This window comes from Haemaphysalis longicornis, unplaced genomic scaffold, assembly GCF_048455015.1.
Source record: "Haemaphysalis longicornis isolate Haplotype H1 unplaced genomic scaffold, Haemaphysalis longicornis Haplotype H1 scaffold_1, whole genome shotgun sequence".
Lineage (NCBI taxonomy): Eukaryota > Metazoa > Arthropoda > Arachnida > Ixodida > Ixodidae > Haemaphysalis > Haemaphysalis longicornis.
The window spans coordinates 132,540,276-132,555,486 of NW_027526203.1; the positions used below are offsets into that span (position 1 = coordinate 132,540,276).

Sequence of the window (15,211 nt, forward strand, 5' to 3'; positions counted from 1 at the left end):
TGAAAAAGTTATAAATAATCCCAGATAAAACATTAGATGGGGGCCTTGAAAATGTGATTTCTGGTCCTTGAAAGTCCTTGATAACCCTTGAATTTTTTGCTTATGAAGCCTGTACGAACCCTGTCAAGGACGAGAAGGCGCTGTGTCCGTTGGGAAGACCTTTTGCTGTAGGGCTCCGGGGGGTCATCTTGTCCTCTTGGTCTGTGCCCTCTTTTGAGTGTGGAAATGTGGAGGCAATCCCCCTTGAATGGCAGGTCTCACACAGCACGGCCGATTGGGCTGGTGGTGGTGTAAATACACAAATTATAAGGGTCGGCGCTTGACTTGTGCTCGTCGGTACAATAGCCCGATCGTTGCAGTGTTTGTCTGTTTGAATGGCATTTGAAATCCCAAACAGACATTTGGGATTTCAAATGCCATTTCCAGCACTCTCGCATGCAGCGTCTTTGATTGGCAATAAAAAATATAATACTTCTGTACGTAAAACAAACAAAATATTTTTGTTTGTGGAACTTTGTTCACTTTTCATTTACTTAAAATATGAAATCAACATATTTAATTTTCGTACTCTCAAAACCGGTGGGTCAGTTGCAAAAAAAAAAAATGTAAAACTATGCAAACAGCCACCACATTAGAGTCAAAACTCTTCTAATTTGATATCAATTTACTGCCTTAGACTGCTCCTAAATTTGATTGTTGTATTATTGTACGAAAACGGAATGGGGCGACTACAGCACGGAAGTGCCACTACGGAAGTGCCACTACAACACGGCGAGCAATTGTGAAAGCTTTCAAATGCCATCTAAATCGTAGTGTAGCACAGCGGATTATGAATGGCATTCGAAGCACCCCATTTGAGTCAATGACATTTGGCTCAAATGACATTCGGACCCTAGTGTAGCCGGGGTATTACACGCATTATCACGGAGTGTGCAGTAGAAGTCGGGGGCACGATGGCTAGACAGGATATTGGCAAACTTTCCCAGGACACGAAAGATCTAATTATGAAATGGCAAAGCATGACGATCTCCACCCCAGCTGACAGAATAGAACTAGCGGAGCTTTCGAAGATAATCAGGAAGCGTAAGACAGCTGACATATGGACGTATAATATGGAGAGGATCGAATATGCTGTAAAAACGGAGGCAGCCTGAAAGCAGTGAGGAGGCGTCTTGGCGTGGGGAGAAATCAGATGTATACACTTAAAGATAAGCAAGGCAATGTCATCACAAACAGGGATAAAATGGTCAAAGTAGCCGAGGAGTTCTATAGAGATCTGTACAGTAGCTGGGACATCCAGGATAATCCAGGATAATGCCGAACGAGAACTTAGTTCATAGGACAGAGACATCCGAAAAGTAACGACAGGAGATCTAAGGAAGGCTTTGAAAGAAATGAAAGGGGGCAAAGCACCTCGTGAAGATCAGATAACAGCAGACCTCTTGAAGGACGGCGGAGAAATTGTACTAGTAAAACTGGCAAACCTGTACACGCAATGATTAATGACTGTGAGTGTACCGGAAGCGTGGTAGAACGCAAACGTCGTACTGATCCATAAGAAAGGTGACATGAGGGACTTGAAAAATTACAGGCCAATCACCTTACTGTCAGTCGTCTACAAGGTACTTACCAAGGTAATCGTTAACAGAATTTCTGCAACCTTAGATTTTAGTCAACCTAAAGAACAAGCAGGGTTTCGTAGAGGCTGTTCAACAATGGACCATATTCACACGATCAATCAGGTGATAGAGAAGTGCGCGGAGTATACTGAACCCCTATATATAGCCTTCATAGGTTGATGATGGTTGACGATGGTTGACGATGAAAGCCTTTTCGGTTTTCGACAGTGGGATTGGGCCCCAACGGCCATCGGCTCGATTGTGCGCTTTTTAAATGAAGCCATTGAAAAGTGTGTTAGGTGAGAACCAGTCGACCCAATCCGCTCATTTATCGGCATGAAAACTGTTCATTTTTGTTCCTGTAACTGTATCAAGCCAAGACATTGCATTTCAGCAACATTGTAGCACTCTATCATTTATTTAAACGCTCCCTTGGAAAGCAAACAGCCCAGTACCAATGTTAAGTGAGCATGCCTCCTGCATAGAGCCCCTGGTTCAGGGGCTGAGGCTGCTGAGCCCCGGGACAGTGCGGGTTCAATCCTGGCTGCTACAGTGGCCGCTTTTCAGATGAAGGAGGCGAAAAGGCTTGTGTCGAGATTTCCGGACACATTAAAGGTCTCCTGCAGGTGGTTGAAAGTAATTCAAGGGAGCCTTTGACTACAGCACGCCTCATTGCCCTGGTGGTGCAGCTTTGGCACGTGAAACCCCCAAGTTTTCAACAAGCCATTCCCCTTCCCACCACTTTGTAAAAGGAGAGAAACAGCTGGTTCGTGCGAATGCCACATCATGAAAACAGTGAAAATTGGGGCCAATGAATATTTTTATTGAGGAATTTTGTGCGAGCCAATATGTCCTTTCTTTTTTTATTTTAGTTGGTTCAGTGACAGCATAGTGCCACAGTTATTTTTCGCCGTTGTGTATACGGAGCATGAGGCTATCGGAGGACATGCGCATCTGTATTGAAATTTTGTGTGTAGGTTTTCTTGCAGTGGTTAACCCTGAGAAGAACAAAAAACAAATGGAGGGAGACTAAGACACACCTTATTCCAAAGAGGAAGCTTTCTCATTGTACCACAAAGGTCATGTAGTGTCAATAACATGGGTTTGGATTGTTTGGGGTCAGAGTAATGTTGAGGCCACATGTTTTATGCTGCAGATATGGCGGGGAATGAAGAACTTGGTACACTTGCAGTATCTTCGCAGTCGTTGGAATCGGATCATAGTCTACAAATAAAAAGGCTAAGAAGGCGAGGAGCATAGATTCAGGTGGTTGGGCTATGCCTTCAAAGAAGTTCATTATATATTTTCTGCCACTAAAAAATAGTCTTGAATGCAATTTGAGCCCTTTGTTGTCTTAGGGGTACGGCACTCTCCAAGCCCATTTCTGAGTTAGTTTTTGGTTGCAGCACAGAAGAAAGCCACCACTTGACATTCCTGGCCACAATGAGTGCAGCAAAACCACCGGCTGTGTTGAGCAGCTCCATGAGACACAAATATCATCGCAAGAAGAGACTCTACTGGGCATCATCTTTGTTCCCTTCCCTTAAAGTAGCTGCTCACTTGTCCGTCCGCAGAAACATCGCTGTGGAACCCCGGCAGAAGTTGCACTGTGTGCACATGGCTTGCTTGGGGGAGTTTTTTTGTGTACATGTAGACTCTGCGAGAAATCTCCGTTATAGTGCAGAAGCCTACTGCTCGAACAATGGAGCCAGCAATATTCGTGCCAGTGTTGCGGCATTTGCCCAAGGGTCTTTTCACTACACTGACACTGAAAAGTGTGGTGGATTTCGCTGTGATGGAGGAAGCATTCGGGCCAGTGCTGTGAACAGAATTTCTGTACGCGAGTGATTTGTCCTTTGCAACAGCTTTACCCTAACAGATGTAAAGGGGCCCCCCTGCTCCCTCACCACTTGCTGCTGCAGCATCTGCAGTGCCCTAGTAAAGGCCGAGCTAGTGTGCAAACAGGCCCTGGCTGACAAAGCTGTGGAAGCGCCCCACTGCTTGGCAGGCTGCACATGTGCAGTGTGCCATGTGCAGCCAGCCAGGGCGCTAGCATGCATGCTGGCTAAACTGGGTGGGGTGCCCGATTAGGGCACTCCGCCAACACTCGAGGGCTGGACAATTCGGTAATTGCGGAACAGCACAAACCTGGTGGGACAAATACCACAGTACTGCATGCCAACTGGCCCAGTTCTCAACCCTTCTGTATTTTGAAGGAAGGCTGCAGAGCAAGTGGAGGAGCAGGTCTGTCAGAAATTTCGCTGCATAGTGCTCCCCAGGGAAGGTCATTGCACTGATGACCTGGTCAGCCAGGCGTGCAAGGGGTATCTCGATGCTGTTTTTTTCCGCTTAACTGATCACCACCTGGAGAGTTGCAGTTGCCAAGGCAGTCTAATCGAGAGGGTAGAGCAAAAAGAGACCCATTGCTCTTGTGCAAATGAGCTGCCTTCGCCATGCCAAGTGTGTGGAGTGAAACCGAGCCGAAAGTGGCCTGGAAGAAGCACTTCCCCACTGCGAGCCTTTGTGTGCCCCCCTGTTGGGGTGTGAGGGCTGTGCCGGCTCAGGCTGCTCTGCTGGTGTCCTGTGTAGGGACTAACCGAGAGGCACAGCAGGTGTCGCCACCATGTTAAAGAGGTGTCCTTCTGGATGTGGGAGGGTATGTGTTTGGCAAGAGAACGGGAAATAAGTACCGTCACTGTAGTGTGGCTCCTTTTCTCGTCCCCGTCTTGATTTCCCCCCTGCTGGTGTTGTGCAGAGCTGTCGGAGGAGCAGAAGGAGTACCAGAACCTGGCACGCAAGTTTGCCCGCGAGGAGGTGCTGCCCAAGGCTGCTCACCACGACCGCACGGGGGAGGTACGTTCCTGGGGGCCTGGTGGGGGCGGCAGGCAGAGGTGTCAGCTGCCTGCGGGGCTTGCCGTGTGCACACTTGGTGGGGGCTGCAAGTAGCTACAGGTAAACACTGAAGCAGGAAAAGCAGGGAGCAGGCTGCAACAGATTTTGTGGAACAAAATGCAGGTGCCAGTTTTCCCCTAAATGTCCCCAGGTGGCAAGGAACTGGGAAAAAGTCTAAATGTTCTGTCGCGGCATCACCATCCTCACCGTGGCGCTATAGTGCCTAGAATAGTGGCACCATCACTGGCTGTGCTTCATTATCATCATTATTTACCATGCTAGGGCTCGAGGCGAAAGCAGGGGGCCCCGCTGTGGCAAGACATCTGGTCCCATCTGTCTTGCCTAATGTGCACGCTCTACAGTTCGTTGTGATCAAAAGGCAAAGCAAAGAAGGATAAACTGCAGGTGTTCTTTTCTAACCACAAAATTGACTGCCCCCTCAGGGCTATTGTCACGGCCGATGGATCTTGGCTCAAGAACCTCCACATGCCCTTTCAGCCCTGAATTTTTTCTCTCTACCCAAATTTTTTTTTTCTGTATGTTTTCTTTAACAGTTGGACCGTGTAAGCTTATAAACGAAAAATTGAGCTTGTGATGCAAGTCATGAGCAATTTACAAGCATGACATCTAATGAGGTCATCAGGCAGTTCAAATTTAAAATTACAGTGGAAAAATTTTTTGCTTCCTTTTCTGCAATTTAGAAAGCACTGAGCCCACCACATACAAAAAAATAAGCTGCAAGTATTTTAATTTTTTTACAGCCATTTACAGACTTGGGTCTTTGGGGTCACCCTGACGTCAGTTTGGTCTTCACTGCAATGCCTTTTTATTTCTAGCGAAAGATGCACTGACGTATGCTGTACTTCCCAATGCAGAATTTGAGGTGGCGGTGGCAGCGAAGGCGAAGGCGATGTCCGCATAATTGAGCGAGCAAATGGGACACCCCAGGCAGAAAGCAAATGGAGGAGCAGCGTGATTCAAACGAGCAGCATAAAGGAATGGGAAAGACTTCACTTTATTATTGTTTCAGTTTTTGAATGCCTCTTCCATCTCGCGAGCAGTTAAAATTATGTCATGGCTTGGGTTTTGGCAGCATGATTAAGGTTGGTAGATGTAAAAATTCCGCATTCAAACATTCCAGGGCCCTATCAGGAAAACCGGTTTGGTTCAAGGTGTTCTAAGTGGTGCCCTTTCATTTGGGATAGAAAGCTCTCCAAAAAATTGGCTGTCTGTCCCTTTCAGTGGACACTGAAGATCCACGTGGCGCTTGTGTGGGCAGGAAAGTCCGGGAGGGGGTCCATTTCCCTGTCCACAGTATGGCTGGTGCTCATCGACAATCAAGGCCCCGCATTGTGCCCATTCGCTTTCAGTGCTTTATTTTTTTAATCTACCTTTGGGCATTGTGCTTAAATTGTCTCTGAATTTTCTCTCTAAAATTCTGCACCAATTTCTCTTGTTAGGTTGCATACACACCCTGGCGGGGGGGGGGGGGGGGGGGGGGGGAACTGTTGTGCTTTGGCATTGGCACAAAGCTGTGGAGCAGTAGAGGAAACATTCGTGTAAACGGCCTAGTGCGTACCGCGACCTGAAATGTTGAGACAAAGCTGTGCCTGTTGTGGATCGCGCCAAATAGCTTTTCCCACATTATGCGGAAACAAGTGGTCATTTTGTTTTCTCGAGGTCCATCGTGCAGTTATGCCCCACAACATTTCGAGTGGCGAGAAACGTTGAATAACGTCTGCGGAGCCCTTTAAACAGGCCCACCAAGAGGTAAACAAGGTAAATACGGGCCCTGTGCCCCTCCTGTGCTCCTCCTACTCTGTGTGGTACCCGCAGTGTGCGAGACGATGTGGGAGGGAAAGCGCCACAGACGGAGTCTTTGCTGGCGTTGTGCCCCTTTTGGACGGTCGTGGGGGCAGAGTCCTGGGTGTGCGCCCCAGGGCGGAGGGGGACGTTCCCAGAGGGGCCACGAATGCACGTGGAAGACTGCAGCGACACTCGCACCACATTTAGCACAAACTTCACTCCAGTAAGCTGTGTGTCAGAGCACGCTGATGACCACAGAGTCGGATGCAAGTTAACAGGGATGGCCATCCTGCACAACGGGCTATTTTCACTGGAAATCTAGTGCTTATTAATTTTAGAAGGAAGGGAGGCGGACACGACTAGCTCCAAACAAACGAATAAACATATACGCACTGCAAGTGGCCTCAGTGCCAGTTAACGCTGTGACACACTGCTGTTGTGCAGGGCACTGTAGGCATGTCTGAGACGACAGGCCGACGGTAACAAAGTGCACTTTGGCATTTTGGCACGGCCTCCTGGCTGCCTCAGTTCCGGTTCCTGTTGGACTGCAGCGTATGGACGCCATGTGGAGTCGGCACGTTAACTGTCCGTTTTAGGTACCTGCCTCTATTACATCATCACCATTGCTGATGTGATGAAGCATGCGCTGAAGCGGGAGAATTGACATTTCGTATGTAATAGTTCTTTAGGGACAATGGTAGGCTGCCATTCATTATCTGCCATTCATTGTCCCTAAAGGAGAAAGCGTATGATAGCTGCATCTTACCGGTACTCACCTACGGGGCAGGAACTTGGAGGCTCACAAGGGGGTTCAACTTAAATTTAGGACGACTCAGCGGGCAATGGAGTGGAAGATGATAGGTGTAACATTAAGGGACAAGAAAAGAGCGGAGTGGGTCAGGGAACAAACGCGTGTTAAGGACACATCAGTAGAAATTAAGGAGAAGAAATGGGTGTGGGCGGGGCCCGTAATGCGAAGGCAAGATAACCGTTGGTCATTAAAGGAGCCATGAAGAGAAAATGCAAGTTGGTTTTATTCGAAAGATTTCGTGTTTTATAGTGCCCCCAGCGCTTGTCCGGATACAAACGGTGCTTTATTCACTGAGAAATTAAACAATATAGGTTATAATTTTGATTTTCCCGCTCAATCGTGCGTTTTCGTGGTCCCAAATGACATCACAGGAACCGACCGCTCTGCAACCTAGAGTACCTTCATTCACGCATCCGCCGTACAGGGTAGACACACGTATACGCTGGCGCCGCCATTTTCGGTTGCTCGCTCGCCGCCGAAGCAAGTCATTGTGTCAAAACCGCGCTAAAATTATCGCCGCAACGCGGTTTACTGAAAAAGTTTGAATCATATTGTCTGTTTCGCGTTGCTAGGTCTCGTGGGAAACGAAAAGAATTACGCGTTGAGCCCGTTGGCCCAATTGCGGCGGCACGGGACCGTTCAAAGGTTGTCTCCACCCTGTACAGCGGTGTTGGTTTGTTCCCGCATTTCTTTACGTTCCGTAACCTAGATGGCGCCACCATACCGTGGCAAGCGTTTGGTTTGATTTTGCCCGCATTTAAACCTGGCTTGTTTTTGTTCTGGGAGAAAATATTCGTTCCCTGAAACAGTGTTCGCTCGACAAATGGGGTTACGTAAGACACCGTTGCTTGCGTCAATCGGCCAGTGTCGTCTGAGACAACCCCAAGCCCCGTAGTGCTGTGCAGCTAAACCAAGCATGCTGTGCGCAGTACGAACAGCAGAACGCATCAGTACTTCTATGTTTACATGTGCTTTCGTAACTTCCACTGTTTGTCCCATCATTCTTATTGCTTTGTAAAGAATGTGTCCTAAATTTAAGCGCAAATCGCTCGTTCGTCTAGTTTGTAAGCTCTACCTAATTTGCGTCTGCTTCTGCCAGCCTCCGCCAATCGCAGAGCTTAGCTCATGTGACATCATAGGTTCTGTTGCGGGAAATGAGCTGGTGGGTCGCATGACCATTCCCGTTTTTCCTAATTATGTAGCTTATTTGAGCGAAGTTTACATTAAAAGTGGTGTCAGTATGATTCTAACGAGACAATCTTTTGAATGAACCAAACTTGTGTTTTCTCTTCATGGCTCCTTTAAGGGTAACAGAGTGGATCCCTAGAGAAGGCAATCGTAGCAAGGGGCGGCAGAAAGTTAGATGGGCAGATGAGATCAAGAAGTTTGCGGGGATAAATTGGTTGCAGTTAGCACAGTACCGTGATAATGGGTGACCCATGGGAGATGCCTTTGCCCTGCAGTGGGTGTAGATAGGCTGGTGATGATGATTATGATGTAGTAGTTAAATTTCTCCCTGAACAGAGCATAGCTTGCTGCTGGACAAGCGCTGAGGGTTCTATGAAAACCCAATCTTTTGGATGAAACGAAGTTGTACCGTATTCCTGCACGTATGACCCGCATTCAAAATGCAAACATTTCTGGGGTAAAGTGGAGGTGCGGATTATTTGCGAGGTGTTTCCTTCAGCGCAGCTTCACGACAACGCGCGTTGTGCCGTGAGGCCCCTACATCAGCAGTAGCAACTAGGCCACTCTTATCCCACTGATAGTGCTCATTTTTTACACACAGCTCAACAATATAACAACCTGAGAAAAAATGTTGAGAAGTCAGCTAGAGTTTTCCACAAAGGAAAAGCACCGTTTAGGAGTAAAGTGTGTGAGTGCCACTACTCAAAAACACTGCTCCATACTATGATGATGATAGGTATGAGTGGGATCTTGCTTGAAATGGAGCGGTGACTTCCACACTGGTCCATTTTTAGATGCTTAATTTAATGTAAACTGTTTCGAACTTTTGCATTTTTGCGGTATAATAATTGTATTCTGCATTCATACAAGAATGGCAGGTGGCGACGCCTCGTGATGTTTCATTGAATAGGCCATTCAACCTCATGATGTTTTATTGAAGAGGCCATTCAAAGCACACGTCAAGTGTCTTTAGGCTGAATGCATGGCTGAAGGTCTCTATGACTTAATGCCGGCAGGCTGCATCCGTATACGCCTGATGTTGCGCTGTTTTGTAAGTGGATCGTCAAGGCATGGAAGGCGATTTCAGGTGAGGTGGTTCGCAAGAGCTTTAACAAATGCCGCTTTGCAAACAGCATGGACGGAACTGTAGATGATGCTGTGTGTGGCAGTGAGGACTGCGGCCCAAGCGATAACTCTAGCGAGAGCAGTGACAATGACTGACTGGGGCTTAGGCCGCGCAGGAAATGTAATCAGTATGCAAAATCTAGGTAAGTTTTTTTGCGTCATCAAATGTGCCATGTTGCTTTAGTAGCTTTGGTCCAGCCTTTCCTGTATAAGATATGTGGGCAAAACGCGGAGATATTTATTTTTGTTTATTTGTTTACTGAAAGTGGGAGTGCGGGTTATATGCAGGGGTGGCTTATGCGCGCGAAAATACGGTATGTTGTCTTCATGGCTGGCCCGTTAAACATCTGCAACTCTCAGTACAGGTGCGTCTTTTTCTGCGAGGCCACACCATCGCGCAGAAAGGCCCAACAGTCAGGCCGCAAGCTCTGAGACATAGCCCAGATTAGTGTGCGAAACAGTGCAGCGCAAGTGCAGTTGCGTAGCCCTGTGTGGCATGCTCTCTGTGTTTTTCCCCTGACCAGTTTCCGTGGGACATTGTGAAGAAGGCCTTTGACGTGGGCCTGATGAACCTGGGCATTCCGGTGCAGTATGGTGAGTACCCCGTTTCCCTCTCTGCTCGCTCACTGCTGGCCCTGGTGAGCCCCGGGGTCGCTTCGGAGACTGGTGGTGTCAACAGTGCCACCAGGTCTGGCATTGCACTGCAGGGAATAACTGCGCAGCTTATCACGAAGCGATCGTGATGTGCCGGATGTTGGCCAGTCTCCCTAAGTGGGTATGCTGGGCTTGACAAACGTGCGCCGGGGACGCTGGGTGATCGCCGCAAGGCACGCGCACACGAGCGCTGGGCATTTTCTTGGTTTTTTAACTGCCAGGCGGTCGCCGCGAGGCACGCGCTTACGTCGTGTGCTTGGTATTCTGTTGGTATTTTTAACTGCGGACACAAAAAATTACAATTTACTAAACAGGTTCGCTGTTAAAAACCAAATTCGCCTTTATACCATACATTCACCAAGTCTCACACAATGTGAAAGAGTGGCGCAAAAAGTGGGGGTGAAGGTGCTTTTTCAGCCCCAGGCAAACTTGCTGGCCATGTAATCCTAATGGCAGATCGCATAGTGGAACGGTAGGAGGCTCAAAAAATGTAGTTGATCTGCAGCCATACCTTGATAATAACACAGCCTAAAACATTGTTAAACTGGCACTTTCATGCAAAGGTTTGTACATTTAAGCAGTGAAAGTAATTTTACAGGTGCTTGTAGAGCGCTTGCTATTAGTTGTTGGTAACATATGAATGAAATTCCCCAAGAAAGTGCAGCTATTTGGGCAAGTAATCAGGCCCCACCTCTGCAAGGCACATGATTAACACTTTGTGTTCAGCAGATGCTAACTACACTGTGAAGATGCTAATGCACGTTCCCTTAGGTCCTCGCCCAAGTTCTGGTAGGCCTGTCTGCCTATCTCGAGTTGGCACTTGCCCCTTCACTCATGGAAACAATGAAAGGGGTGCGCTGAGCCTGGTTTTCCCACGCGTTGATAGAAATACAGTCTGCCATTTGCTGTCATTGTTTTTCACATAGAAGGACGTGTGCAAATGATGGTCTGCCAGGGCTCCTGTGTATATTTACTGTATTTTAGTTCACAAAGCCTACACAGATATGAACAGTGTTAAGGTCAAAGTTTGTATGTGGGTAACATTGGACTTTTGCCCTGAAGTGCTGAAGTTCCAACACATGCACCCAAACAGGTGCATGTGTTGGAACTCTGCTCGGTGGGAAGGCAGGTTCCTCCGTGAGAGAAGGGGACCCGTTCCCTGCTGGCAACCCTCCTGTTCGCAGGGATGACGCGCCCTGCATACGGGGGCCGAGTGGCGAGGCGCATAGAAACACAACTGGAGGAGCAGCTTGCAAGTGTGAATCTGTACGTCGCGATAGAACCGTCAGAGTAATGTGGGCGCACGGAAAGTGGAAAGGACGCGGCCAGATAACGTCGCAAGCGCTTGTCCTAGGTGAAGCTAGCAGCATCTGTCACCCCAGAATGAATTGTGGCCGCTATCGTTTCGACCATCAGGTGCCGCTACCCTCTCCTTTGCCATTGCCGCCACAAAGTATTGGTTTCTATTGTGACATCATCTGGATGCCCGCCCGGACCCGCCGCAGTAGGCCGTCTCGCCTCCTATATATGTACTCTTGCTCCGTGTGGGGGGGGTCTTGGGTGGCGCCCATTGCATTGGCCTATGGGAGTGGCCTTGGATGGTACTGGGGCTTTGCCCTAGAGTGTGCTGGCAATGCTCGAGAAGCGTTTCGCCGGCATGCGCTGTTAGGTGGACACAGCTTGGGCATGTCAAATGGAGGGCCGTCAACTGCGCCAGTCTGGTTGCGCATATTTTTCAGCTGATCATCTTGCAGTTCAAATTTCTGCTACATCTAGGGGTTTTCTGATTCTCCATTGATGCACCCTTCGGCACAACTTTCTCTGTACTGCCTGGACAAAACTTTTGTGAAGGAGAACGTTTGTTTCGCAGCTAAGGCTGAATGTGAGCGCAGAGTCTTTTCCCGTGAAACAGCTCCCAGTGTCACTGCCAGTCCTGTGGCCATTGTTTGGCGGCTATGCCGATGTGGCTCAGTGGACTTGGAGGAGCTCATTTGCGGTCAAGCCACAGCCAAGCCTGGCCAGATTGAAACCAAACTCTATGACAGTGTGTTGAGCGATGCTGTCAAGGTTTTGTGCAAGAGCAGTTTGGCATGTAAACATGGTGCTGTCAAGTGAAAAGTAGCAGCAAAAGTTTCCAGAAGATGGCAAAAGTGCTGTGGACCGTGGTGTACCTTTAGCAGATGGCGGCAATCAGGGCACGCCTGCTCCAGCAGCTGCCATGAAGTATAAGCACCCGGCAAGGACACCTGATATGCCACTGAGCGTGCGGCCACATGGCAGCAGTTTTGCTGGGCAGTGAAGCTGCACCAAGCTGGAATGAGGAGCCCAGCTCGTGGCATTTGTGGTGGCAGCAGGACGTGTGTGTGTGTGTGTGTGTGCGTGTGGGCGTTTCTTGCCCCTGGCCGGCCCCGTACGTGTGCCCCAGTGGGCGGTGCTGACGGTTCTCTTTCTCGCGGCACAGGTGGTCCCGACCTGAAAGTCTTTGAGTCGTGCCTTGTCATCGAAGAGCTAGCGCACGCCTGCTCGGGCATCTGCCTGGCCCTGACGGGCACCGAACTGGGGGTAGGTCGCTCTGCCTGCCACTGCCGCTGCTGCTGCTGCCTTGCGCCACACGGCATGCTATGGGGAGCCAATACTCGCGGGCGTCTGGGCCTCGGAAAAGGGGGGTGCATAAGTGGCATCCTGGGGACATTCCCCCTTTTTTCCATTTGTGGCTACAAAATTGGGAGCAATCCTTCACTTGTACGGCCGCTTCCGTTGAGGCACTTTCTCTGCCTGCAAGCAGCGCATGGGCACACTTGCTGACCGGGGATGCCTTTGGGTCACAGCTGTCTCGATATGACCTGCTTGGAACGGCTTGTTTGTTCACGTGCCCCTTCCAAAGGAAACAGGGCCCGCACCTTATGGGAAGCACTTCTGCTTGTGGCGTCACTGTAGCTGTCGGGATGAGATGCCCGATTCCCACTGTGCAGTGCGAAAGGTGCACTCGCCGTGCTTGGCATTCCACGGGGAGTGCGAGAAGCGGCAATTGTCCCCTGCCGACTGCTGCGCCCAGCATGGCCAGCATGGCTTGACCGCATGTGGGGGCATGCACGGAGAGAAGGGGATGCTCGAGGTGTGCCCTGGTCCTTTCAGCAAACGCCGGTCATCCTGGCGGGCAATGAGGAGCAGAAGAAGAAGTACCTCGGCCGCCTCACCGAAGAGCCGCTGCTGGCGGTGAGTGCCCCCTTCCTCTCCAAGAAGCACGCCTCTTTTCTACCACTTCCACGAGTTTTTCCTCTTTGTCTCCGCCCGAGAAGGCAGACCTGATGCCAAGTAAACTCAGCACGGCAGATGTAGCGACACTGGTTGTACATAAAATGTGCGCGGCTAGTTTTGTGCACAGCTTGCACTAAGTGTCACCTGCATTGCTGTAAGGGCTGCCTTGGTAGCCCCGCGTAGAAGTGCTGCACGTTGGCAAGCCCGTTCCCTGCTCTCGCCCAGGCGTACTGTGTCACTGAGCCCAGTGCCGGTTCGGATGTGGCCAGCATCAAGATGAAGGCCGAGAAGAAAGGTGACCAGTGGGTCCTCAACGGCCAAAAGATGTGGATCACCAACGGGGGCGTGGCCAACTGGTAGGCTCACTCTGCTTGCCTTTGCAATTGGGACGGGGGAGTGCCTTCAGTGCAGTGACCATTGGTGGCAAAGGGGGCTTGCTCGCGCTTGGCCGTCGGGAAATGTAGAACAAACAACTGGTGGGGTTTATTACCATTAAAGGGGGCCTTGCATGCAGCACGTAAAATAGAAAAGTTCATAAAAACACAGTGGGACGTGCACCCTACACCTGGTGGTGGAAGCTAACTTTGTGCCAAAATGAAGAGGTGCTGACGCACTCTCCTTCCACCCCTGGTGCCATTGGAAATGCTTCAAATACATTCAAATTGTGGCAAACATCCACATCCTAGGCCCATTTGTCACCATCTTCGCACGAGCGTTGTAACGCTGCTGTAATCTGCCATTGAGACAGCCCCACATAAGACGTGCAGCATGTGAGCGAAATCTTGTACACTATGCCCCCCTCTTGTTCTATAGGCCCTACGTGCATAGAATTTATCTTCCTCCTTGAAAGACGAGCTTTTTGTGTGTGAACTGTAGGCCCACGTGCACACCACTGACCCACTCCAAACTGGCCGCAGTAGAAATCTCGAGGTCTGCTTGGTTTGGTCCGCTAGGCTGCTCTTGGAAATGACCCAGGCGGAAATGAGGGGCACGAGGGCCATTTGGCTGCCAAGTGAAAACAGTGCGTTTCCTGATGTCACGTTGACAACTGACCAGACAACATAAATTGGGCGCTCAGTCCTTGTTTTTATCGCTTCAAAAACCAGCGAGAATGCTGAATGAGTGCTTGGGGTTGGTTGGTCACGTTCTTGCCCCCAGCACACACGTGGCCATGAAGTGGTGGTTTGGCTTTTTTGAAGATTGTGTGAAAGGAGCTCTCGGCCCTTCGACATTGTGTGCTGCAAGAATAGAGGCAGCACAAGGAGGTCACCTGTTATGTGCGCTTCCAGAAGTTGCTGTGGCTTGCAAGAAAGGCCCAATTGGCTGGACTCGTTCGTTGGGTGCCGTGGCTTCAGTGGTTCAGGTTCAACAGCCAGTCGCACTTCAGCAAATAAGCCTGCAGACGGTTGTAAAAGTGGTAGGGCAGAGAGCAGCTCTCTTGTGGGCATATTTTACCAGATGACCAACTGTTAACTTGTGGAGTCGCAAACTCGGTCAATCCACATTTGCTTTTGTACGGCTAGCATGGGGCCGCCATCAGCTCTGAGGGTCAACCAGCGGGCAGCAGATGCCAGGGGATTCCTGATCTGCAGTGCTCTTTCTACAGCAGTGCTGCCATAGAAAGAGCCTTCTGAGTGAACAAAGAATGCTTGATTGATTTGATTATAGGGTTTAACGTGTCGATGCAACGCAGGCGATGAGGCACGCCGTAGTGGAGGGCTCCGGATTAATTTTAACCACCTGGGGAACTTTTAACAAGCGCCGAAATCTCATTTACAGTGAACAAAGAATGCCTCGTTGAATACTTGAAAGAGGACTCGCTCATAGCACGACTGGTGCACGATGCTGTGTTGGCAGC

At 49.6% G+C, this 15,211-nt stretch overlaps 1 protein-coding gene across 1 annotated transcript in view; it reads left to right on the top strand.

Annotated features, from left to right (window-relative positions):
• Mcad (Medium-chain acyl-CoA dehydrogenase) overlaps nt 1–15,211 on the top strand; it is a 43,991-nt gene that overhangs the window by 8,186 nt on the left and 20,594 nt on the right. Inside the window, exons 3-7 of the mRNA XM_077708709.1 lie at nt 4,375–4,472; nt 9,966–10,035; nt 12,557–12,657; nt 13,231–13,311; nt 13,579–13,709. Coding sequence (XP_077564835.1) covers nt 4,375–4,472; nt 9,966–10,035; nt 12,557–12,657; nt 13,231–13,311; nt 13,579–13,709 — 481 coding nt within the window. The remainder of the gene's footprint in view (nt 1–4,374; nt 4,473–9,965; nt 10,036–12,556; nt 12,658–13,230; nt 13,312–13,578; nt 13,710–15,211) is intronic.